General features: G+C 39.2%; 1 protein-coding gene across 2 annotated transcripts in view; it reads right to left on the reverse strand.

Moving 5' to 3' along the window:
• The window catches only part of CNGB3 (cyclic nucleotide gated channel subunit beta 3), a 171,681-nt gene that overhangs the window by 123,031 nt on the left and 22,757 nt on the right, over positions 1 to 25,893 (reverse strand). For both annotated transcript variants that reach the window (XM_002710676.5, XM_051844602.2), the window contains exon 3: positions 23,251 to 23,377. In XM_002710676.5, coding sequence (XP_002710722.3) covers positions 23,251 to 23,377 — 127 coding nt within the window. The remainder of the gene's footprint in view (positions 1 to 23,250; positions 23,378 to 25,893) is intronic.

Here is a 25,893-nt window from a genome sequence, read left to right on the forward strand (position 1 = left end):
GTTCACTGACTCCGATCATATTTTATTTGGACAAGGTCATAGTCAAAGTCGAAGTTCTCTCCTCCCTTCAAAGAAAGGCACCTCCTTCTTTGATGGCCCGTTCTTTCCACTGGGATCTCACTCTCAGAGATCTTTCATTTAGGTTTTGGTTTTTTTTTTTTTTGCCAGAGTGTCTTGGCTTTCCATGCCTGAAATACTCTCATGGGCTTTTCAGCCTGATCCGAATGCCTTAAGGGCTGATTCTGAGGCCAGAAAACACACAATTATTTTTAGGTGCTTAAATTTAACTGAAAAGTGATCTCTGTTAAATATAAGAGTGGGAGGAGATGCACAGTTTGGGACATGCTCAATCAGACTTGCCCCAAATGGTAGAGTTAGAAACGTGCCATGGGATTCCAATTCAATCCCATCAAGGTGGCATGTACCAATGCCATCTCACTAGTCAAAGTGATCAATTTCAGTTCACAATTGATCATAATGATAGGTCTAAGAGTCAAAGAGATCACATAAACAAGACTAGTGTCTGCTAGTACTATCTGATAGAATTAAGGAGAGAACGACCCAACATGGGAAGTGGGATACACAGCAGAATCATAGAATGGCAGATGTCCTAAACAGCACTCTGGCCTCAGAATTAGCCCTTAAGGCCTTTGGATCTGGCTAAAAAGCCCATGAGAGTATTTTAGGGAAGGAAAACCAAGACACTGTGGCAAAAAAATGACCGAAATGAAAGATCTCTGTGAGTGAGATCCCAGTGGAAAGAACGGGCCACCAAAGAAGGAGGTACCTTTCTCTGAAGGGAGGAGAGAACTTCTTCTTTGACTATGACCTTGTCTAAATAAGATCGAAGTCGGCAAACTCAAAAGCTTCCATAGCCTTGGCAACTCATGACAAGAGCCTAGGGGGATTACTGATGCCATAAACAAGAGTGTCAATTTGTTAAGTCAACAACAGGAGTCACTGTGTACTTACTCCTCATGTAGGATCTCTGTCCTTAATGTGTTGTACAATGTGAATTAGTGCTATAACTAGTACTGAAACAGTATTTTTCACTTGTGTTTCTGTGTGGGTGCAAACTGTTGAAATCTTTACTTAATATATACTAAACTGATCTTCTGTATATAAGGAGAATTGAAAATGAATCTTGATGTGAATGGAATGGGAGAGGGAGCAGGAGATGGGAGGGTTGCAGGTGGGAGGGAGGTTATGGGGGGGGGGGGAGCCACTGTAATCCAAAAGCTGTACTTTGGAAATTTATATTTATTAAAGAAAAGTTAAAAAATTATTTGTTTACAGGCAGAGAGACAGAGAGGAGAGATTTCTCAAGTGCTGGTTCACTTCCCAGATGCCTACAACAGCGAGGAGTGGGTCAGGCTGAAGCCAGGGACTCACCCAGGTGTTCTGCATAGGTGTCAGGAACCCAAGTACTTGAACTGTGAAAATTGCTTCCCAGGGTGCTGTTAGCAGGAAACTGAAACTGGGAGCCAGTGGAGCTGGGACTTGAATCTACGTACTCCCTTATGGGATGCAGGCATTCCTAGTGGCACAGGGGCTCCAAATGTCCAGCCCTAAACTTGTCTTTAGACCCCATGTTTCAAGAACTTTTGGAAATTTCCTTATCTAAGTGGTAAATTTTTTCTGTTTATTGAGTCTCTGTTCCCTTTTTTTAATATAGTAAAATTTTTATTTTTATGTCATTTAATTATCCACATTTATCTTTGCCATATCTTCCAGTTTAGAAAACTCTCCATATATTTCAGGAAGATTCACTTTAATTTTCATATAATTAAAAAAATTGATAATACTTTTAACTTCATCCATGTCAGGTCTATTTGGCTCCTGGGTGTGATGTGAGGTTCTAAATACACCTTTTTTTCTTCCAAATAGTTCACTCACTGCCTAACAGAGTTTTTGAATTGTCATTCATTTCCTTGTGATTTGTGATGTCATATTTGTTTTCCTATATGATGTTATTCTTTTCCTAACAATTAGATTCCTATTTCCAACAACACTAATTAATCTTTCATATACATACAAAATTCATAACTAACATATTTCTTTAAGCTGAGCTTTATTACAGGAATCCTTTTCCTTCCACTGACAAGTTTGGTCAATATGAAAAAACAGTGAGTGAACTGTGTTGGCTCAGAGTGGGGAGTGTGAAGTAGAAATAAAAGAGAGATTTATGATATTTTATTTTTCCCCAAATTGGAATTCACTCAATGCGCACAATTTAATTCTTTTTCTAATCATTTACTTCTACCCCTTAGTTATTTGATCTCAGATGTGCAGTTATTCAGTAGGTCTGGTGGATGGGCACTAGAGGGCAGTGTAAGTGCATTTACAGTGCAAAACCTGACCGCTCAAAGGCAATTCTGAGTCCTTCAAGATTTGTTGTGACTGATTGCTACTGTGCCTCTTTTTCTTAACTTAATCCATACTGCAGTTCGGCAGTTCACTGCACAGTAGGAGTCAGTTCTGGGGAAACTTTTAAAAAATTTTCCTTCATTTTATTTATTTGAAAGCAGACACACACATACATGGGGCAGAGAAAGAGAGCCAGAGAGGAGCTGGGGGGAATCTCCCATTTGCTGTTCACTCCTCAAATGTTGGCCACAGCCATGGTTGGGCTGAGCTGAGACCTGGAGCATGGAACTCATTCTGGGTCTCCCAGGTGGGTAAACAGATCCAAGTACTAGAGCCATCATCTGTTGCCTCCCACGGGCTGCGTTTGCAGGGAGCTGGAAGCAGAAGAGGAGCAAGGACTCCAACCAGACACTCTAATATGGGATATGGTATCCAAAGCAGAATTTTAATCAGTAGGCCAAATGCTCTGGACAGACTACTACATATTGCCAGGGAGCTGGTACAACCAAGAGAATCCTCATTTAGGTCTTAAAGTTATTCAACCTTCAGTTGCATTTTCCAACAATCAGTAGCTATAGTGCATATCTGAATGTTGGGTTTATGAGTAATTTTTATTTTTATTGTGCTCTTATTTTTCATATTTTTTACAGTGAATATATGCAAATTATATTAAGAGATTGAGGAAATATTATAAAACCCAGCATTTCTTATTGTTTCTAGCAGTTGAAACCTATTGCAAATTATCAAGGGGTTGTTTTATGATAAGGGTTGGGGGGGAAGGTATCCATAAGACTATTTTCCTATACTGTCAACTAGTGATGATGATATTTTAGCTATGACAGAAACCAAACCTTCGGAATGTGTTGGTGAAGAAAAGAAAATGTAAATGCATGAACACCAGGCTTGAAGCTGCCTGGATGGGAATTTCTTTCTCATTCAGCTCCTTACTCCTGACAGCCTGTAGCTTTGGTGCTTCCTCTAAGGCATTGCTCAGAAGGACTTTCTGCCCAGGCTTTGGGAGTCACATCAGGGACCTAGAGAATTCTCCGTGGCTGACTGGCACTTTGTCCTCCATGGGGGAGCATAGGCAGTGAGGTTCATGTCAGGGACATGAGCTAGAACTCAAAATACTTAGAGATAGCTGCTTTTGTGAAACACTTGTCCTAAGTCAATTATGATCTAAATTGATTTTCTTTTTTTTAAAGTTTTATTTATTTATTTGCAAGTCAGAGTTACACAGAGAGAGGAGAGGCAGAGAGAGACAGAGAGAGGTCTTCCACCCGATGGTTCACTCCCCAGATGGCTGCAATGGCCAGAGCTGCGCCAATCCGAAGCCAAGAGCCAGGAGCCCCCTCTGGGCCTCCCACTTGGGTGCAGGGGCCCAAGGACCTGGGCTATCCTGTACTACTTTCCCAGGCCATAGCAGAGAGCTGGACCAGAAGTGGAGCAGCCGGGCCTCAAACCGGTGCCCAAATGGGATGCTGGCACTTCAGGCCAGGGTGTTAATCTGCTGTGCCACAGTGTTGGCCCCCTAAATTTATTCTCATAGTCCTACTTTGCCATCCATCATTTTATACTTTGCTACATTGGAAAAGTGCATTTGTAGTTTCAAATTTCCAGTGGCTCCCAAAACACAACACATATATTTCTTTTCTTTTCTTTTTTTGTTTTTGACAGGCAGAGTGGACAGTGAGAGAGAGAGACAGAGGGAAAGGTCTTCCTTTTCCATTGGTTCACCCCACAATGGCCGCTGTGGCCAGCACACCGCGCTGATCCGAAGGCAGGAGCCAGGTGCTTCTCCTGGTCTCCCATGCAGGTGCAGGGCCGAAGGACTTGGGCCAGCCTCCGCTGCACTCCCTGGCCACAGCAGAGAGCTGGAGTGGAAGAGGAGCAATCGGGACAGAATCTGGCACCCCGATTGGGACAAGAACCGGGGTGCCAGCACCGCAGGCAGAGGGTTAGCCCATTGAGCCACGGCACTGGCCATAACACATATATTTCTATGAGGTATATCTGAGCAAAAGAAGCAGGTCATTGGTCCCTTTCATTCAGAGATCACTACAGCCCTGGTGCTAGCAGCTGCATTTAACAACAGATTAGAGGTACAAACTGGGTTTGGAATTAATATAAACTAAACCTGTGTCCAAACATTTAAAACTGTCCACAGGCAGTAAATGCCACTCCACATCTCTCAATAGTATCTTGGAAGAAACAAATTGGCTAGAATCCCCTCTCCAATATTTCATTTTGAATAGGGTATATATGATTTTTCTATTAGTAAGTAGGCAACTTTCTTCTTTGGCCAACTAAATACGGTCTTGGGAAGTTTTCATCCTCATTGTTGACGTTTATTTCTGTCTCTCACAGTGTTTATCAGTGTAAATTACACTATGAGCTAGGAGACTAAATTCCCCAGCATGAATAAACCTCAGGTGCGAGGAAAAGTGAAGGATGGTGGAAGAACAGTCCTTCCAAAACCATGTCCACGCCTTTACCCGCAGAACCTCTGACCATGTTTTGTTCCATGACAAAAGGAACTTGGTAACTTCCAGAGTTTCAGTTGGAGATGTTTTCTTGGGTTGTTTGAGTGGGCCTGATCTCATCAATCAAGGGTGGGAACGTCTGGCCCACGGGCTGTATGTGGCCCATGAAATCCCTTGACCTGGCCTGTCAAAGTAAATGCAGGCAGGACTCAAAAGTCAATAGATCTATAGCATGTGAATTTTTAAGTAGATAATTTTGTGTGGCCTGCAAATAATGTGTAAATATCCAAATGGTTCCTGGCAGCAAAAAATTCCCCACTCCCAGAAAGCAGGAAACTTTTCCTAAGTGCAGTCTGAAGAGATGCTACAGACCGAAAAAAAAAAAAAGTCAAGGCCAAGAGACTTTGGCTTTAGGCAGGCAGTGAGACTGTAAGTTGCTGGGCCTGCTGAATTTGTATTTACCCAACGCATGGCATTGAACTAAGTGGTGGGGTCTTAGTGTGATGCAGAATAGGAACAGTGGGTGATGCAGGGCCAGATGTTGATCAGATGAAACCAAGAGGGTCACCATTTTCAACAAGTGACCGATGGGGAAGACTTGTGAACTTCAGAACTTGCTTTAGTGAGGCTTTCCATTGACAGTGAGCTACGTGTGACAACTTAATTATAGTTACTAATATAAATTAATCTATTCAAAAATGGACCATAGTTCCTTTCAAAATGTGATTTATATTTTTCAGTGAATCTTTTAAGAACTATCTTTATGAAGTAGGGGGTGAAGTACTTTTTCAGGTTTGATTAAAACCAAGTATCTGATCTGAGAAGGATAGATTGATGGTTTAGTAGACAGTGCTTTGCCTAAAGAGGTAGACTGGGTAAACAGCCCCATTTACCTCTCAGATTAATGTTTGAACAAGACCTATGTAAGTCTACATGAACCATATGTTACATTTTTAGTGCTTTTCAAAACACATGTTGGTGCGGCTTAAGCAAAACATTCATTACTTTAAAAAATACCCTCTGCTTCTAATTTTAAAAGCATGTGAGTAAATGCATTGCTCATTACTGTGAGAAAAACACTGCCTTGAGCTCCAAGTAGGTAAAAGTGCAGCAGCCTTGAGAACTCTTTCATGTGGCCACCATTTGTACCTTAATTCTGGGGGGAAGCAAAACCTTTCTCCAATTAGCTCTGCCCTGAATAGAGGATTTTCTGTGCCCCATAGACTGGTGCTTTCATTATGTGGACTGATGCCTACTGAAGTCCAGACTTAAACCATTGTTTTCTTTTTATTCTAGTCTTAAATCATGCCCTAATCTCTGGAGGTGAACACCTAGTGCAATCACTCCTTGATTACAGTGCTTTCTCCAAATCTGGTTATCACATGAGTCATTAGAATAATTGCAGTTGAAACCAACAATTGCAGACAGGAAATCAAATGCCCAACTTCTACTCCCTGTACTTGTGAAATCAGTTAAAGCAGGAGGGTTCAATTTTGTTCTTGACCTCAAACAGCTTAAAAGTACATTGTATTGTGAATTTGCTATGAGCCTTCAGAAAGGACTTAGTGATGTTTTGTGATACAAATATTATGAAATTACTCTGGTTTCTATTCAGATCATATAAATCATAAACCTTTTACAAATATGAAATCAGACATGGATAGAAAGGGATGATTTATACTTCAACAGCATTGTCTGGGTTACTCTGCTCAGCACAGACCATAGGAGGACAAAGAGTGACCAGACAGGAGGTTACTGAAATAGTTGTGTGGGAGATGTGTTAGCAGTGGAAGTCTGAGATGTGATAAGATTCACTATTGGATTATTCACTATTGGACAAAGAACATGGTGAGTTTTGGGCCTGAGCAAAAGAAAGAATAAAGAAGCCTTGTATCCAGATGAGGAAGGATGTAGGAGGGGCAGGTTCTGAAGAGGGGAAGGAAATTGAGTTGGTTTTAGAAAAGGGACACTAACCCACTGTTGGTGGGAATGCAAACTGGTCAAGCCACTATGGAAGTCAGTCTGGAGATTCCTCAGAAACCTGAATATAACCCTACCATTCAACCCAGCCATCCCACTCCTTGGAATTTACCCAAAGGAAATTAAATTGGCAAACAAAAAAGCAGTCTGCACCTTAACGTTTATTGCAGCTCAGTTCACAATAGCTAAGACCTGGAACCAACCCAAATGCCCATCAACAGTAGACTGGATAAAGAAATTATGGGACATGTACTCTATAGAATACTATACAGCAGTCAAAAACAATGAAATCAGGTCATTTGCAACAAGATGGAGGAATCTGGAACACATCATGCTGAGTGAATTAAGCCAGTCCCAAAGGGACATATATCGTATGTTCTCCCTGATTGGCGACAACTAACTGAGCACCAAAGGGGAAACTTGTTGAAGTGAAATGGACACTGTGAGAAACAGTGACTTGATCAGTTCTTGTCCTGACGGTTGATGTACAATGTAATACTTTATCCATTTTAGTATTTTTTTTTCTTCTAGTACCATTGGTTGAACTCTGTAATTAACACACAATTATTCTTAGGTGTTTAAACTTTAACTGAAAAGTGATCCCTGTTAGGAATTTGGAAAACATTATGTTGAGTGAAATAAGCCAATCCCAAAGGGACAAATACCACTTGTTCTCCTTGATAGGTGACAACTAACTGAGCACCAAAAAGGAAACCTGTTAAAGTGAAATGAACACTATGAGAAACGGTGACTTGATCAGCCCTCACCCTGACTGTTGATGAGCAGCTTAATATGTTATCCTTCTTAGTATTTTTTTTGTTTGCTCTACTTAATACTTTTGGTTGAATACTGTAATCAATACACAATTCTTCTTAAGTGCTGAAACTTAACTGAAAAGTGATCACTGTTAAATATAAGAGTGGGAATAAGAGAGGGAAGAGATGTGCAATTCGGGACATGCTCAAGCTGACTTACCTCAAACAGTAGAGTTAGAAACATACCAGGGGATTCCAATTCAGTCCCATCAAGGTGGCATGTACCAATGCCATCTCACTAGTCCCAGTGATCAATTTCTGTTCACAATTGATCGTAATGATAAGACTAAGAACCAAAGGGATCACATAAACAAGAATAGTGTCTGCAAATACTAGCTGATAGAATAAAAAAAGGAGAGAATGATCCAACATGGGAAGTGAGATACACAGCAGACCCATAGAATGGCAGATGTTCTAAACAGCACTCTGGCCTCAGAATCAGCCCCTAAGGCATGCGGATCCAGCTGACAAGCCCATGAGAGTACTTCAGGCATGGAAAGCCAAGACACTCTGGAAAAAAAAAAAAACTAAATGAAAGATCTCTGTGAGTGAGATCCCAGTGGAAAGAATGGGTCATCAAAGAAGGAGGTACCTTTCTCTGAAGGGAGGAGAGAACTTCCACTTTGACCATGGCCTTGTCTAAAAATGATCAGAGTCAGTGAACTCAGGGGGCTTCCATAGCCTTGGCAACTCATGACAAGAGCCTAGGGTGATTACTGATGCCATAAACAAGAGTGTCAATTTGTTAAGTCAACAACAGGGTCACTGTGCACTTACTCCTCATGTAGGATCTTTGTCCTTAGTGTGCTGTACATTGTGATTTAATGCTATAACTAGTACTGAAACAGTATTTTTCACTTTATGTTTCTGTGTGGGAGCAAACTGTTGAAATCTTTACTTAATGTATGCTAAACTGATCTTCTGTATATAAGGAGAATTGAAAATGAATCTTGATGTGAATGGAAGGGGAGAGGGAGTGGGAAAGGGGAGGGTTGCGGGTGGGAGGGACATTATGGGGGGGAAGCCATTGTAATCCATATTCTATACTTTGGAAATTTATATTCATTAAATAAAAGTTAAAAAAAAAAGGAACTGACATCTTGATATTTCTAAATGACACCAAAGAAGAAGTATCAAGTTAGCAATTGATAATTCATCCTAGGATTTTGGGGGAGAGATTCAGACTGAAGATACAAATTTGGTAGTCATCAAAATGGCAATGTTGCTTAAAGTCATGAGACTGAATAAAGTCACTTTCTGAGAGACTGTAGGGAACGAGGGTCCTGAGGATTATGATTTAGCCCTTAAAATTTAGTGGTTGAGAAGGTAGAGGGGCCATGAGTGAACAGTGAGGAAGAGTAGCCAGTGAGGTGGGACTTGAGTCAGAGACAGTGGTCAAGACAAGGGCAGCTCAAGTCATCCCTTCTCGAACTGTCAATTTCACTTCTGCAGATTTCATTTTAGGTACTCTATTTGTTCTCATAAATCAGAAAGAACATATGATATTTATCCCTTGGGACTGTCTTATTTCACTAAGTATATTTTCCAGAATCATCCATTTTGTTGAAAATGACTGGATTTCATTTTTTTTTACTGCTGTGTAATATTCTATATTGTACATAATTCTTTATTCAGTCTTTGATTGATGGGCATTTAGGTTGAGTCCATGTATTAGCTATTGTGAATTGAGCTGCAATAAACATGGGGGTGCAGATAACTTTTCCTTTTACTGATTTCATTTCCCTTGGGTAAATTCCCAGGAGTGGAATTTCTGGGTCATATGGTGGGTCTATATTCAGATTTCTGAGTTATCTCCATACTGTCCTCCATAGTGGCTTTACTAGCCTACAATCCTACCAATAGTGGATTAGGGTACCTTTTTCCCTATATCCTGGCCAGCATTTGTTGTTTGTTGATTTCTGTGTGAAAGCCATTTTAACTGGGGTGAGATGAAACCTCATTGTGGGTTTCACTTGCATTTCCCTGATTGCTAGTGATCCTGAATATTTTTTCATGTGTCTGTTGGCCATTTGAATTTCCTCTTTTAAAAAGACTTTTTTTTTTGGACAGGCAGAGTTAGACAGTGAGAGAGAGAGACAGAGAGAAAGGTCTTCCTTCCGTTGGTTCACCCCCCAAATGGCCGCTACGGCTGGCGCGCTGCACTGATCCGAAGACAGGAGCCAGGTGCTTCTCTTGGTCTCCCATATGGGTGCAGGGCCCAAGCACTTGGGCCATCCTCCACTGCCCTCCAGGGCCACAGCAGAGAGCTGGACTAGAAGAGGAGCAACCGGGACAGAACTGGCACCCCAACTGGGACTAGAACCCGGTGTGCCAGCACGGCAGGCGGAGGATTAACCTAGTGAGCCTCGGCGCTGGCCTGATATTAAGTGTTAAAGTGAACATATAGATAGGATTAAGTGTTACAGTGACCACATCAATAATTAAAAAAAAAAAACACAGTGGTATCTGGTCAGCTAGATGAAGATGGTGTCTCAAGGAATCAGGGATCAACTGTCAATAGCTGCTTATAGGTGGGAAAAGCAAAGGCAAAGATTGTCCATTGGCTCTGGGGGTGTACAGGGCATTGAAGACTGATGATGGAGAAATGCCAATAAAATTTTTCATAATAAAATCGTGACTGAAAAAAGCTTAGGAAAACAGGAAGGAGAGGAAGCAAAAAAGGTGAATATAGGTGTCTGATTTCTAAAATTGGCTTTAAAAAGGCATAGAGAAACGGAGCAGTAGCTGGGCGCTCACAGGGAACTAAGAGAGGCATTTTTTGGGCTATTGTTTAAATGTGGAAATGCTACAACATGTTTCTAGGCTTTGACAGAGAGAAAAATAAATAGGTGTTACTGGAGAGAATGGAAAACGTTGCCAGAGAGGTGTTTGTAAGTAGGCAGGAAGGGATTAACTTACCAACTGAGGAGCTGGTCTGAGACATAGAATGTGTACACTTATTGCAATAGGAGGAAAGATGATGAATTGCGTACTGGCACAAATGTGTTACATTTGTTGGTGGGAGCTTGTGGAACTTTTCTTTTGATTGCTCCTTTATTGTCAACTTTCCCCTTGCTGCTTCTCCGTATAGCATAGAGGAGCACAATTGTTACTGTATTGCCTGTCAATGTCAATAGCCAGAACATGGCTGAGCTCAAACACTCCTGTTTCTGTGAGCTGGCTGTCCAAATCAGGGTCTGGTGGACAGTTGCACATCAACAGTCATGTTGAAATGTAGCATTAGGTGAGGTAGAAGCAACTTACCTAGTTGATTGTTGGCACATAAACTAATGGCTAGGCTATTACTTGTTTCATCAGAATTAGGGTCAACACTTATTGATATAGAATTGTTAGACAATTAAGCTCTCTGCTTTATGTTTTTATCACATTATATAACAGACTTCACAAATACTATGGGATGCTAGAAAAATGCAAAAATAAATGCAAACATTACCTTCTATATAAAGGAAGATCTGTCAAAACCTCTTTCAGTTAGTGAAAATAGGCATATTTGAAAAAAAAAACCATTATGTTTAAAATAAGAACAATATTTAAGTCTAAAACTAGACTGATACAATTTTTGTCAGAAGCTTAAAATATATGCATATGTTTTCACTTTGTGATTCCCATTCTAGGAATAGAATAAATGATGTTTTATTTACCACGTGGTTACCTTCAACTGCACGTATTAAGTGCCACACTCTTCTAAATATTTAAGATAAAATGAACACTACCTTTGGCAATTGCTCACTCCAGCAAATGAGGTGCTCTTCATACCTCTGTTTGATAACTTGCTGAAGTGTTCACATCTTTCTCTTGCTCAAAAGTGAAGACAGCATATGAAGATGTCATATAAGCTGTAATTCCCCACCTTGAACTTCATAGATCAGCTTATTTTTAGGTTGCTTATGAGGTTGCCTCCCTCAATTCACCCACATGGAATTTTTATTGCTTTTTGAAATACTATACACTGCAAATCAGTGTATTAGTTGTGCTGTTTCCTGTGCCTGAAATTCTCTCTCAGTAGCTGGAAATCTCTTGTTCTCTTTCCTGCATGACTTCACTCCTTTGTCTGCTATTGTCACTGGGTAGAGAAGTATCCCTCATCATATCCTCCCCATCTCTACCTTTCTGTCTCATTTCTATCTTGTTTCCTGCTTCTCCTACCAAGAGGTTGACAATTTTAAGAAATTCAGTAGTTCTCTAATCTCCCAGACATTGGAAAACTTCCACTTTGCCACTTTTTTTTATAAAATCTTTCAGCTTCCATCAATCAACTAAATCTCCAGTAGAATCAACCAAATTTCTTTTCTAGGTCCTTGCTATTGACTCATATTTGGATTATTATTAATGCATTAAATTGGTTGGCCACAAAGCATTCTATTACCAGGAAGACTGCTTATTAAATCATGCCAGGTAAAAACATCTGAAATATAAATCTCTAAAAAATTTACTATAAAATTAATATATATATATTACTCTCTCTATATACCTAAACCCTAAAAGAAACAATAAAAATAAAGTGGAAAGAAAAGGAATAGTTATTTAAAACACAGAAAAGGTTCTTACTATCTTTATTCTATCTTTTATAAATACCTTATATTGGGAACAAAATTAATGGATATTTTCCCTATAGACCACATCTCTAATTTTTAATAGAATTATTGGACAGTTAACTCGTTTAGAATTCAACTCACCTGTTCTTTCAAGGTAGAGATAGTCAGCTGGTGATCTTTGGTCTATATTTAAAAGAATTTCAACTAATTTCGGTAGTATTTCAAATATGGACTTCTAGGTGGTAGGATTTCTTAAAAAAATCAGAGGATATGGCTTTCCTGGAACTCCTTTTGCACATGACAATTCTCAGCAAGACTGGCTCTTTATGAAGGAAGAAGTTCATTCAACTTCATCTCAATATCTCATTCTACTTCCTTCTTTTTTATGAGGCTTGTTCTATTGTTTTCATATCTTCAATGTTCCTTTTTTTTTAAGATTCATTTACTCATTTGAAACTCACAGTTAAGGGGGGGGGGAGAACAGAGAGAGAGAGAGAGAGAGAGAGAGAGAGAGAGAATGCTCCATCCGCTGGTTCACTCTCCAAATTGTTGCAATGGCCAGAGCTAGGCCAGGCCAAAGCCGCGATCCAGGAGCATTTTCCTGGTCTCCTACATGGATAGCAGGGGCCCAAGCACTTGAGCTAGCCTCTGCTGCATCTTTCCAGGCCATCAGTAGGGAGCTAGATTGGAAATGGATCAGCCGAGACTTGAACCTGATGCCCATATGGAATGCTGAGGTTGTAAGTGGTGGCTTTACCTGCTACACCACAATGCTGCCCTCCCCCCAGTATTATTTATTCATGGATTTTACCTGCCTGTTTCATAGAAATCTTCATTTGTTCACTCATGTAATTTTCAAAAATATTCAATCCATCATTACATAATGTTGCTTCAGAAAGTTAATGGGAAATGCGTACTTTGAGAAAACTATACATGGATTTAAAAAATTTTGGCACCAAAATAAACTTATCTTTTAATTCCATTTTGTACTTTTTGAAATTCCCTATTATGGCTCCCTTCACCATGCAAGATGCACAAAAAGACCTAATTTTTGAAAGTCAGAGTTTGAATGCCATAAAACAATGTACAAATTGTCTTCTTTCTATATCAAAAGAAAAATAGTAGAAATTTAAGTTCATTCTACTCCAGTTTTCCATGGCAACAGGCACCTGGGCTGTCATTTCTCCATGATAAATAGTGAAGTAATTTAAGATAGGAATACAAACTGTATCTGTATGCTAGTTCTTTTCTCAGGGTCACTACCTTTACTCATAGAATTTTTTTCTTTTTTTCTGCTGACTCATGTCTAACTGTTCACCAGGAAATCATTCTTCCTGTTTCTGATAATAGACTGCTGCATTTTATACACTGCACCTAATTTCTGGCAACATTATTAGTGAATATTTTGAGTGGAAAGTGCTAATGGAGGCTTTAGCTGATAATTCACCACCTAATACCTATCTATCTATCTTTCTATGAAATGTATATGACATCATATATGAATATTATGTATACTTAGCTATGTTCCATTAATAATTCTTTGTGTTTTTTTTGACAAGCAGAGTTAGACAGTGAAAGAGAGAGACAAAGAGAAAGGTCTTCCTTCCGTTGGTTCACCCCCCAATGGCCGCAGCGGCTGGCGCACCGCGCTGATCCGAAGCCAGGATCCAGTGCCTCCTCTTGGTCTCCCATGCGGGTGCAGGGCCCAAGCACTTGGGCCATCCTCCACTGCCCTCCCAGGCCACAGCAGAGAGCAATAATTCTTTGTTTTGAAGTAAGAATGGAAGTTCAGGTTGCACTGTATTGAGTAGTCAGATCACTATTTCACTTTTGTGTTTATATGATATCCTGGTTTATTCTAGGTTATGATAGTCAATTTTGAAAAATGAAACATAAAAAAATCAAATCTAACAATTTTAAAGTTTTTTGATGCAAAACTGTATTTAAATATTATCAATCCTAAATGAAATAATCAATCCTAAGAGAAAATAGAAATGAAAATATTCATATCTGGGTATTTTGCTGATTCTGTTTTGCTTGTGATTTTTTTGTAATGCAGTTTTTTAAAAAAGGTCTTTCTGGGGGCCTGTGCTGTGGTATAGTGTGTCAAAGCTGCTGCCTTCAGTGCCAGCATCCCATATGGGTGCCAGTTGGATTCCCGGCTGCTTCACTTCTGATCCAGCTCTCTGCTGTGGCCTGGAAAGGCAGTGGAGGATGGCCCAAGTGGTTGGGCCCCTGAACCTGTTGGGGAGACCCGGAAGAAGCTCCTGGCTCCTGGCTTCAGATCAGACAGCTCTGGCAATTGTGGTCATCTGGGGAGTGACCCAGCAGATGGAAGACCTCTCTCTCTCTCAGCCTCTGCTTCTCTGTAATTCTGCCTCTCAAATAAATGAATAAATAAATCTCTAAAAAAATGGTCTTTCTGTAGTAAAATTTATTAAGCATTTCCTTTTTCACTTCTGAATTTTGAGTTTTAGGACTTAAAGTATATTTCCAGGTTACAGAAGAATTTGTACATTTTTTACCTAGTACTTGTATGGTTTTCTTATTTTACATTTAATTCTTTGGCATTTAGGAATTTATATTGGTGTGGGGTATGAGGGATAGATCCAATTTTAATTTTATTCATATGGATATCTAGTTTTTATAACACTACTTATTTAAATCCGCCTTTTATCATGCTGATTTTGTATGCCAATGTTATACTACATTTAAAAAATATTTTTACTTTATTTGAAAGGGAGAGAGAGGGAGAAAGAGAGGGAAGGGGGGGGGGGGAAGGGAGAGAGAGAGGGAGAGACCGAGAGAGAATTTTCCATTTGCTGGTTTCATTCAACAGCCAGAGGTGGGCCAGGCCAATGCCAGGAGCAGTAACTGCCTCTGGCTCTCCCATTTTCTCTCCATGTCAGTGGTAGGCATTCAAGTAGTTGAGCCATCACCTGCTGCTACTCAGGAGCCTTAGCAGGAACTGGATCTGGCACTCTGATAGGGGATGAGGGCATGCGGAGAGGTGGCTTAACCTCCTGTGCCACAGAGCCTGCCCCTATAGACTACATTTTAATACACATTTAGATATATTTCTGTATTTACTATTGCCTTTTATTGACCTTCTATCCATATGCCAATATCTCACTTTTATAGTTATAAAAGTTTAAGAAGGTTTAATATCTGGTAGTACTAATACTGCATCCATTATTCTTATTGTTTGATGTTTTCCTAGGTATTTTTGCTTATTTGTCCTACCAAATGAACTTCATAATCAGTTTATCTAGTTAAAAAAAAGGGAAAAGAAGAAAAGGAAAAAAATTACAACAGTAAAGCAAAAACAAATACTTGATGGTAGTTTTATTATCCTTCAAGTCTGATGTGTAACATTTTCATTGTTTTTTTTTTTGCTAAATGTTTTTAATTTTCCTTATGATTTAGTTTTTGATCTCAGGCTTACTTAAAAGTGTTTTTTAAATTTTAATTATGTAGGGGCTGGCATTGTGGCGCAGCAGGTAAAGCCGCTGCCTGCAGTGCCGGCATTCCATATGGGCACTGGTTCGCGTCCCGGCTACTCCATTTCCTTTCCAGCTTTCTGCTAAGGCCTGGGAATACAGTGGAAGATGGTCTAGGTCCCTGGGCTCCTGCACCCACATGGGAGGCCTGGAGGAAGCTCCTGGCTCCTGGCTTCGGATCAGCACAGCTCCAGCCGTTGCGGCCAATTAGGGAGTGAACCAGAACAAGGAGGACCTCTCTCTCTCTCTCTCTCTCTGCCTCTCCTTCCCTGTGTAACTCTGACTTTAAAATTAACAAATAAATTTAAAAACATTTTAATTATGTGATTTTTAAAAAAAATTTAGTTTTTTTTATAACTTTTTTTTAACTTTTATTTAATGAATATAAATTTCCAAAGTACGATTTATGGATTACAATGGCTTCCCCCACATACCGTCCCTCCCACCCGCTACCCTCCCCTTTCCCACTCCCTCTCCCCTTCCATTCACATCAAGATTCATTTTCGATTATCTTAATATACAGAAGATCAGCTTAGTATACATTAAGTAAGGATTTCAACAGTTTGCTCTCACACAGAAACATAAAGTGAAAAATAATAGATGATTTTTTTTAAATGATGATGAAATCAGATCAGACCTATTGTCATGTTTAAAGATTATTTATTTATTTGAAAGGCAGAGTCACAGACAGGCGGAGGCAGAAGGAGAAAGTCTTCCATCCGCTGATTCACTCCCCAATTGGCTGCAACAGCCAGAGCTGCGCCAACTTGAAGCCAGGAGCCAGGAGATTTCTCTGGATCTCCCATGCGAGTGCAGGGGCCCAAAAACCTGGGCCATCCTCCACTGCCCTCCCAGGCCATAACAGAGAGCTGGATTGGAAATGAGCAGCTGAGACTTGAAGCAGCACCCATATGGGATTCCGGCACTTCAGGGGGTGGCCTAACCCACTACGCCACAGTGCCAGCCCCATTTTTTATAACTTTTAGCTTTATTGCATAGTGGTTAAAAAACATTCAATATTCTATGAAACCTTTAACATTTATTGAGAGCTACTTTATGTTCTAGAGACATTGTTCTTCATGTAGATCGATAACATAATCATTTGAGAAGCTTTTAAGGTGTACTCATGCATACAATTCACTCCACACAATTAAGTTAGTATCTTTTATGGTAGACCTCAGACCATATGGGTTTTTAAAGAGCCATTGGGAAAATTTCACAGTGCACCTCAGGCTCAGTATATGGTTAATTTTGCTTATGTTCTATGTAAGCTTGAAACAACTGAGTGGTCTTTAGGATCTAATAGTTCTCTAAATGTCCTTTAGCTTGAACCTGCTAATTGTGGTGTTCAAATATACTATATCCTTAATGGCTTTTTAAAATGCTTGATCTGTTCATAAAGAGAAGAATCTTAAATCTCCCAGACTAAGAGCATGAAATTACCAACTTCATTTTGTAATTAACAGAATTGCAGTCAACCTCATCTATCATTTTGTTTGGGCCATCCTCTGCTGCTTTCTCAGGCACATTAGCAGGGAGGTGGTTTGGGAGTGGAGCATCAAACTCGAACTGGCACCCACATGGGATGCCCGCATTGCAGGCAGTGGCTTAACCTGTTACATCACAATGCTGGTTCTGGTTTTATGTTTTATCTAGCATGTTAAATTACATTTGCCCCAGAGACTTTTCTACAAACATTCAGTCTATCATATTGTTGGAAATATAAGCTAGCAATCATTATTAAAAATGAATTGACAATCTGTTGTTCAAAGTGTTTGCAATGCTTAATTACAAAAGTGTTGCTTACCATAGTGGGAAATTTTAATCTGGAGCTAAATTTAATAGTGCATCATTTTTATTATGCATCATGGAAATAGGCAAACGTAGAGTTAGTTTCCTTTTTTATTCTTTTTTACAAGCTTATAAATTATTGAAGGAGAAATTGCATTTTACTTTTATAAACTTGATAGCTGGCATTTCTTTCTATTTCTACTCTAAAGTCACATATGGATTTTTAAGCATCTTTACTATAGTGATCCCTGCTGCTTCTAGCTACAAGACAATAAACTTCAGTGTTTATGAGTGCTGATAGGATCCTGAATTCTATTCTGCTCTCATTGTTCCTGCTGTGAAATGATTTCCTATTTTAAAAACCACCCAAATAGAGACTGATTGCTATTATGAACAAGGAAGACTGTTCATAGAATCAACCTTCCTTTTCCGCACTAAGGGTTGTAACGGTGATGAAAAGTCATATACTCTACTGTAAAAGTCACTCTTGCAGCAAACCCCTGTCATGGGCACTAACCGTTTTACTCACCTGTTTGTTCATCATTTAACTTCTTAACTTATTAGTCATTCAGCTCTGTCTCTTTTTCCAGACGTAGCTATTTAATGATTCCAGGCAAAATGCATCTTCTTTCAGTTGCTATTGATTATGTCCATCAGAATATAATTTTTATATTAAAAAATAAGGGTGTGCTGATTCAGAATGGCAGAAATAAGACCTTCCTCTTTGTAATGGACAAGTGGCATCAATGGGATTTTCAGGGGGTGAGCCCCATGTCTTTTGGAGTTCAGTGACTTATCTGACAAGCTGATGAATTGGTTGCTTTTGGGGGACAGGATATTTGCAAAGAATTTCTTTTCCCAAATGGTCAATTTAGAAAATATTGTGAAAGAATAAAAAAAGGAGAGAAAGGAAGCTAGTTTAATACAAATGGACTTCAGTCAGAAATGTGGACATATAATATACTTGGATGTCTTGAAGAATCTTCCTGGGCTAACAAGTATTTGAGATAAGTGTTATTGCTGTGGGTAGGATTTAGTTTTTGGCTGTATTTAGAATCATATTGAGGGATGAATAAAAAAAATACAGATTTTATTTTATGAAATTCATTTTTGTGATGATAATTTAACTTTACCTATATCATTTTGTGCTTAAATAAATAGCTAACTGGATATAATTGGACATATTATATTTAAATACATATTCTTTTATTCTTAAAAACAATGGTTGCCATGACACAAGGGAACATTCTATAAACTAGGTATTCAATTTTTTTTTGACAGGCAGAGTGGACAATAAGAGAGAGAGAGAAAGGTCTTCCTTTGCCATTGGTTCACCCTCCAATGGCCGCTGTGGCTAGCGCACTGCGGCCAGCGCACTGCACCGATCTGAAGGCAGGAGCCAGGTGCTTCTCCTGGTCTCCCAGGGGGTGCAGGGCCCAAACACTTGGGCCATCCTCCACTGCCCTCCCTGGCCAAAGCAGAGAGCTGGCCTGGAAGAGGGGCAATTGGGACAGAATCCGGCGCCCCGACTGGGACTAGAACCTGGTATGCCAGTGCCTCAAGGCGGAGGATTAGCCATTGAGCCGTGGCACTGGCCTCAATTTTTTCAATAGTTAATATTGACTTTGTAGTAAGATGAAAAAATCATTCTTCTGTAAGATCAAGAATATAGAGGGTCTATACTAGAGTTCTGGTTCTGGATGGGTTCAGCGAGGCAAAGACAATGGGAAAGGTGAGGAGACACTGCACTTTCACATCAGAAAAGCCAGGTGAGGTGATGTGGTGATTAAGATGTGTGTCCTCTTAACTAGGAAAAAGGGTGCCCAGATATTTGGCAAACTCTTATCTGGGATTCTTTTTGGGAATGTTTTGGATGAGGATAACATTTGAATCAGTCGACTGAGCAAAGCAGAGTGCCTTATCCAATCAGTAGAAGGCCTGTGTAGAACAACAAGGCTGATCCTCCCTAGTAAGTGGGGACTCCTTGAGCCTGACATTTTGGCTCTGGACACTGGTGTTTTCCTGTCTTTATACTCAAACTGGAGCATTTACTCTTGGAGTCTCAAGCATGCCAGCTTTGGAGCCAGAACTTATGCCATCGGCTCTTTTGGATCTCAGACTTGGGCTGGAATTACGCTATTTGCTCTCTTGGGTCTCCAGCTGGCTAACTGCAGATCCCAGTACTTTATAGCTTCCACAGTCTTATGAGTCATTCCTCATAATAAACTTCTTCCTCTATATATGAATATATTCTATTGATCCTGTTTCTTTGGAGAACCCTGAGTCTATGCTATTCTTGATGCTTACCTCTGTCCATCTTCTGAACATGACAGAAGCTACAGGTGCAATCTTTATCACATTGCACTTCTCATACAGCAACAGAAAAATCCATAATGTGCATTCTCCTCAATACCTCTTGATTAGCTCATAAACATTTATCCCTCTTCAGCCCAGGACTTAGGCCAGGGGATAAGGTAAATGTGCTTAGAATAATAAACCTACTTTTAAGTTTTATTTGTTAATACATAGTTCATTTATTAATAAAAACAAAACATTTTCCAAATTAAAAAAAATTGAGGTGAGACCCAGTCACTCATATTGTGCTTATATTTAGTGCCTGCAATCAAATTAAGTTTCTCTAAGAGAAAGAGCTTTTTAAAGCCTGACCTTGCATGATTTAATCAGATGACACTGTATTCATGTGTGGAAATAGCTCACTATGTCCCATAAAGGTGTACATGTCAATCAAAAGATTTAAAAAATAAAATAGAGGAAAAATACCCACCAACACATGACCTTACCCAAGGTTAAAGATACTGATTTTTTTTAAAATAACCTCAAATTCCAAAACAATATTTACTCCTTGAGAGCACTGTGAAATAACAATTTAAGTAAGGAATGATTTTATCTTTGCTGTTTTCTAATGTATAAAATCGTGGCTCTATTGGGGATGGCGTTTGGCACAGCATTTAAGATGCCACTTGGTATGCCCACATCCCATATTGGAATAACAGAGGTTAAGTTTCAGCTCTACTCCAGACCACCTTCATGCTGATGTGCACTCCAGTAAGCTGGATTGCTGTCCACCTGTGTGGGAGATCCAGATTTAGTTCCTGCCATCTGGCTTCGTCCTGGATCAACCCTACCTGTTTCAGGCATTTGGGGGGTGAACCAACTGGTTCTTTCTGTCTCCCTACATTCCAAATAAATAAATAAAAAAGCCAAAAACAAAAATCAAGGTCAGCTCTCTAAGGTTCTAGGTAGGGACAAATTTTACCCATGAAATGGAAACAGAACTTTGCTAAGTCCAACGTGGTATTGATGCATTAGGATTCCCATTAACTTCAGCCAAAGTGACGCTAGAACTTTCAGTGCCCCTTTTAAGTTGTTCCTATGGTGTAGCTGATTTTCACCTAATCCTGTAAAAAATCTGATAAGAAAGCAGGAGCTTTAAGATAACTAAGGTATATTTAGTTTATCAATAATTCTTGTTACATTGCAGAAAGAGCTGTTGGGAAGAAATCAAAAATATTTTTTTTCTGGATGTAAGCAATTTTGCCTCTCATGATAGTGGTAGTGATGAAAATCTGTGTAAGAAGAGTAAAAAAAGAGAGAGGGCTTTGAACCCTCCAATTGCTTTCCTATGAGCTTTATCTTGCTCTTGCTTGCTCTTGTAAAGATTATGAGAAGGAGTGGGAAGTCCTGGGGAGTCATTTGAATCTCATTCTCTGCTCCTGAAGAAGTTGCACAGTTTGGAATATCTAGAAGTTCTAGAGAAACAAATTTACTTCATTTAGTTTCATCCATCACTTCATTTGTGCTATATTTATTTACCATGCGCCAAACATTGTCCTGGGTGCTGGGGATAGCATTCTTCAATAAAATCAGACATGGCCCTGTCATGCCAAGGCCTACAATTCAAAGGATGAGACTGCTGGGCCTTAATCAGGAAATCCTATGACTCGCAACAGTGATAATTGCATGAAAAGGCTCTTATGATATAGTTAGGAAGGGCAGGGAATGAAGAGGAGCTAATTGGGCCATCAGGAAGGCAAATACTAGAACAACCAAAGAAAGTGGTATATGTAAAAGCCTATGATAGGAAGAAACATGATAATGACAACAGATTGAAATAGGACAGGTATGACTGGAACAGAGAGGTGGAAGGAAGCTGGGGAGTTGTCTGTTGGGAGAGGACAAAGTAGAAACATGAGACAAGGCAGGTCCTTACTTTCTGGGTCAAGGAGTTCCATGTTTTTGGGCCATACTGATTGACTCAGTTTCTGAGTAATAAGAAGGCTTTCATTTTCACATTTTAGAAGAGCGAAAGTCCAATACTAGTAACAGATATGTGTCAAGAGGAATATATCCCTTAATATGTCAGCTATGACTTCAATCCTTAAAAATCTATTTGTTACCACGGTTACTGCAAAAAATTAAATGTATTAAAGTAAATGCTGGAAAGCGAAATTAGTTCAGAAGTTTAAGCTGTTGATTAAAAAGAAGTATATAGGTTGAGGGAGCAAAAAATTCCACTCAGGAATTTAAGTCTTTTTCAGCCTAATCTTATCTGAGCTGACCCTATTACTATAGGCAAACTAATTAACCTCTTTGTGCCTTGTTGGCTTATCTGTGAGTGAAGATAATGATGACCCACTAATTGGACTGCAAATCATTCTGTAAACACCAACAGTTATAGAAGTAATATAAACAACTCTTACCTTGTTGTAAGATTTTAGACTTTACCTCAGAATTTAAATATCTCTAAGCCTGAATAACATGTTAGGTTTTATTTGTGTCAAATAGCATTTGTGTGCGTGTGTTTGAGTGAATTTGTATTTATTTTCATACAGCCAAATTTGTGTTTTTTGAAAATGTGCTCTTTCTTTTTGATACTTATTGTTCAATTAGCAATACCCTGAGTACTAGATAATTATGATAATTCCTACTGATAGCTGATGGCTTACCACAGGAGAGGAGCGACAGAGAAGGAGGGATGGGGGAATAGGTAATCTCAACCTCTTTTAAAATAAAAAATCTTCTTGCCTGTTAATTAAGAATATTATGCTTTTCTTGTTAAGTAAGTCTATCACAATCAACTCTAGGTAAGCAAATCAAATTAGGTCAGCAAGAACGTAAAACCATGACAAGAAGCAGTAAAATGAAAGGACTCCTAGTTGGATTTTATTGTAGATTCACTGAATCACATTTATATTGCCATTTTTTTTTTGTGATTTTCCAATCATTTTATGGAAAGTATTTATAAAATGGCATTCATTCAGCAGCATAAAGATTACCCATTTCCATAATTAGCATGGTTATTATGCCACACTTTTTTTAGTAGATGGAAGAAAATTGTAATCAATTGTCTGGAACAATAAGACACTTACAGAATTGGAATAGCTATTGCTTTGTACCTGAAAAGGTTCTTTAATTTTTTTTAAAGAAACCTCATGCTTGGTAAAGATGTAGGCTGTTTCCACAATGACACGTGACTCCGACGTGTGACTGCAATGTTTTTGTTGGCATGACTTAGCGGTGGTTAGAGATCTAGAGCTCTTGGTTAGGGACAAGCCTGACCAGAAAGTCACAATGAAACTGGTGAGAACCAACTCTGTAGTTCTGGTTCAGTTCCCCTGTGTTATGTAGCAATGTAGTTCTCCTGTGTTCAATGAAAGGGGGAAATAGATGTTTGAATTTTTTAGTGCAGACTGAGCAATATCTCTAAGGCATGTTATGTGTTTTATTAAGTTCTCACCTGGTTGGGCTGTCTTTCCCAGTCTTTATTTCCGCCTGAACTGGCACTGTTCTGGCTGGTTCTGCTGGAGTTTGAGAGTCAGAGTTGGCAGTGATATATTTGAAGGATTTTTTCTCAGAGAATTTTTCTATGAAAAGAAAATAACACATAGATAGAAGAACTCATGCCACTCTTCGACACAGTTATATTTGAGAACAGGCTATGGAGATGCCACTTTGTCTTCTAGAATAGTCTTCTAGGGAATGCTTCCCCCAGAATTCTGCATAAAGATAGAGGACCTTATGCAGGAGGAGATAACCTGTGGACACTTCGCAGCCAATGAAAATTGTATTTAAAGTTTATGTATTACATAGTAAAAGTTCATAGGCTGTTTTTTTTATATTAGCAAGAATAAGATTTCATCACTCAAAAAGGATTTTCAGTTTTGTAAAAGTATTCCAAATTATGCCTTAAAATGATGCATGATAAAATTCAGAAAAGTAAAATAGGCGGAAATGATGTTATTGACATTATTTTGGAATCTGCATTTTTATTGTTTTCTTATTAATATAAAGAGAACAGAATTCATGGAGTTCACAGTTATAAATCTAAGAATATAATTATATTTCCCTCCTTCCTTCCCTCTTTCCTTTCTTTTGCCTTTTAATTTTTTCAATAACATTTTTAACTTAATTTATAATCACAGGCTTGATTCTCCACTAAATAATGAGTTCAACAAATAAAAATTAGAAAGACCATTGTTCTACAGGAGTATAGACAAGGGCTACAAATAATAATCAAATCCCGAGTGGTCAATTTCAATAAGAGACATTGCATTTTTCTGTATTCTATGTATTAGTTACTACAAATCAGAGAAAACATGATATTTGTCTTTTGAATCTGGCTTATTTCACTAAGCATAATGGTCTCCAGCTGCATACATTTTGTTGCAAAAGGCAGAATTTCATTCATCCTTTTTTTTTTTTTAAATGGCTGAGTAGTATCCCATTGTGTATAAATGCCACATTTTCTTTATCCTGTCATCAGTTGATGGACATCTGGGCTGATTTCTTATCTTAGCTATTGGTAATTGAACCACTATAAACATGGAGGTACAGGTAACTCTTCCATATGTTGATTTCATTTCCTTTGGATATATTCCCAGGAGTGGGATGACTGAGTCATGTAGTAAATATATTTTTAGATGGCTGAGGGATCTCCATACTGTTGATTTTTTATGAAATAAAATTTTTTGGTTGTGGTTTGATTATCTATATCTATGACATCTTTTTTTTTTTTAAAGAAACAACATATTGTCAGTCCATAATTAAATTTTTTCTTCCAAGTTTACAGATACAATTCCCAATTAATGTAGTTTAAATTATACTTTACCCAGAGAATAATCACCTGACTGGCAAATATTTGGATTATAGAGAAAATTTTAGTGAAAGTAAATTACTTAATTTTACAAACATATGGAAGGAGAAAAGAAAAACAGGAGAAATCCAAGATGGCTGAATAGGGGATAGACACACTAACTTATACTGCTCTGGGTTATGAAAAGAACAAAGAAAGGACTATGTTTCAAGGGGTCTGAATGATGGAAAATTTCAGTGGCAAGTGAAAAAAAAAAAAAAAAACAAACAATGAAGTCTCCAGGGGACAAGGGAAGAGAAGACAGAGACACTGCTGCAGCCAGTAGCCTGCAGCGTAGCCTGCTGAGAGCTGTGAGCTGCCACCTTACCATGCCAAGGGTAGGAAGAAATTGCCACCCAACTCCCACCCCATACTTTCAACGGAGAGGGAATTCCACGGTCACCTACTGACTTTCATTTCAGCCTAGAGCGCTGACTAGGATCTGAGCTACTGCCGGCTTGAAACAAGGAAGCTACACTGCTTTCTTCCCTCCCCCACCCACAGAGAGCACCATACTTGGCAGTGAAAAGCCACAGAGCACCTCTATTCTAATCCTCCAGGAATCGCAGTCAGAGTCAGGAGAATGTGTGGGGGCAAAGGACAGATGCCCTCATCCTGAAATTGTGGGAGTTTTTGGGCATTAGCCCTAGAGCTATGCTCACACACTCCGCATGAGCTGGGGATTTGCCTTAGCTTCTGGAAGCTAACACCAGAAGCAGCCCATAAAAATATCTGCTCCCACCCTAAGAAATCTGAGTAATGACCCCAGTATACTCTGCAACACCAGGACTGTAACAATTTGTTGTTGTTACAACAAATTCCTCAGTGCCTCTGGAATCTGCCTGGGGGACATAAGGAAGAACCTACAGGCATTCCACTTCTCTGGACTCACACCCCCCAGAGTAAAATCTGGGACAGTGTTCAGTTCACATCCTCTAGTCCTAGGATTGGGCTATTGGTATTATAAGCTGCAGCACAAGTTGGACTCTCCTGGTAGAACCTGAGGAAGGGTCCATATTTATCACACAGTTCTAGAGTCCCAACAATCTGTGCCACAAGCCCTGACATGACTTAGGCTTATCAGTAGGACAAGGGGGCAGCCACATCTGTCTGTCTTAGCATCAAGAATAAGGCCCTGGAATCATATTCACCAGGGAGACTGACTCAAAACTCTCCATAGACCAAAGATACACACCCAAGGAAACCCTTATTCATCTCAAAGTCACACTTATATCCCTGTGAACTACA

Source organism: Oryctolagus cuniculus, chromosome 6 (genome assembly GCF_964237555.1).
Source record: "Oryctolagus cuniculus chromosome 6, mOryCun1.1, whole genome shotgun sequence".
Classification (NCBI taxonomy): domain Eukaryota; kingdom Metazoa; phylum Chordata; class Mammalia; order Lagomorpha; family Leporidae; genus Oryctolagus; species Oryctolagus cuniculus.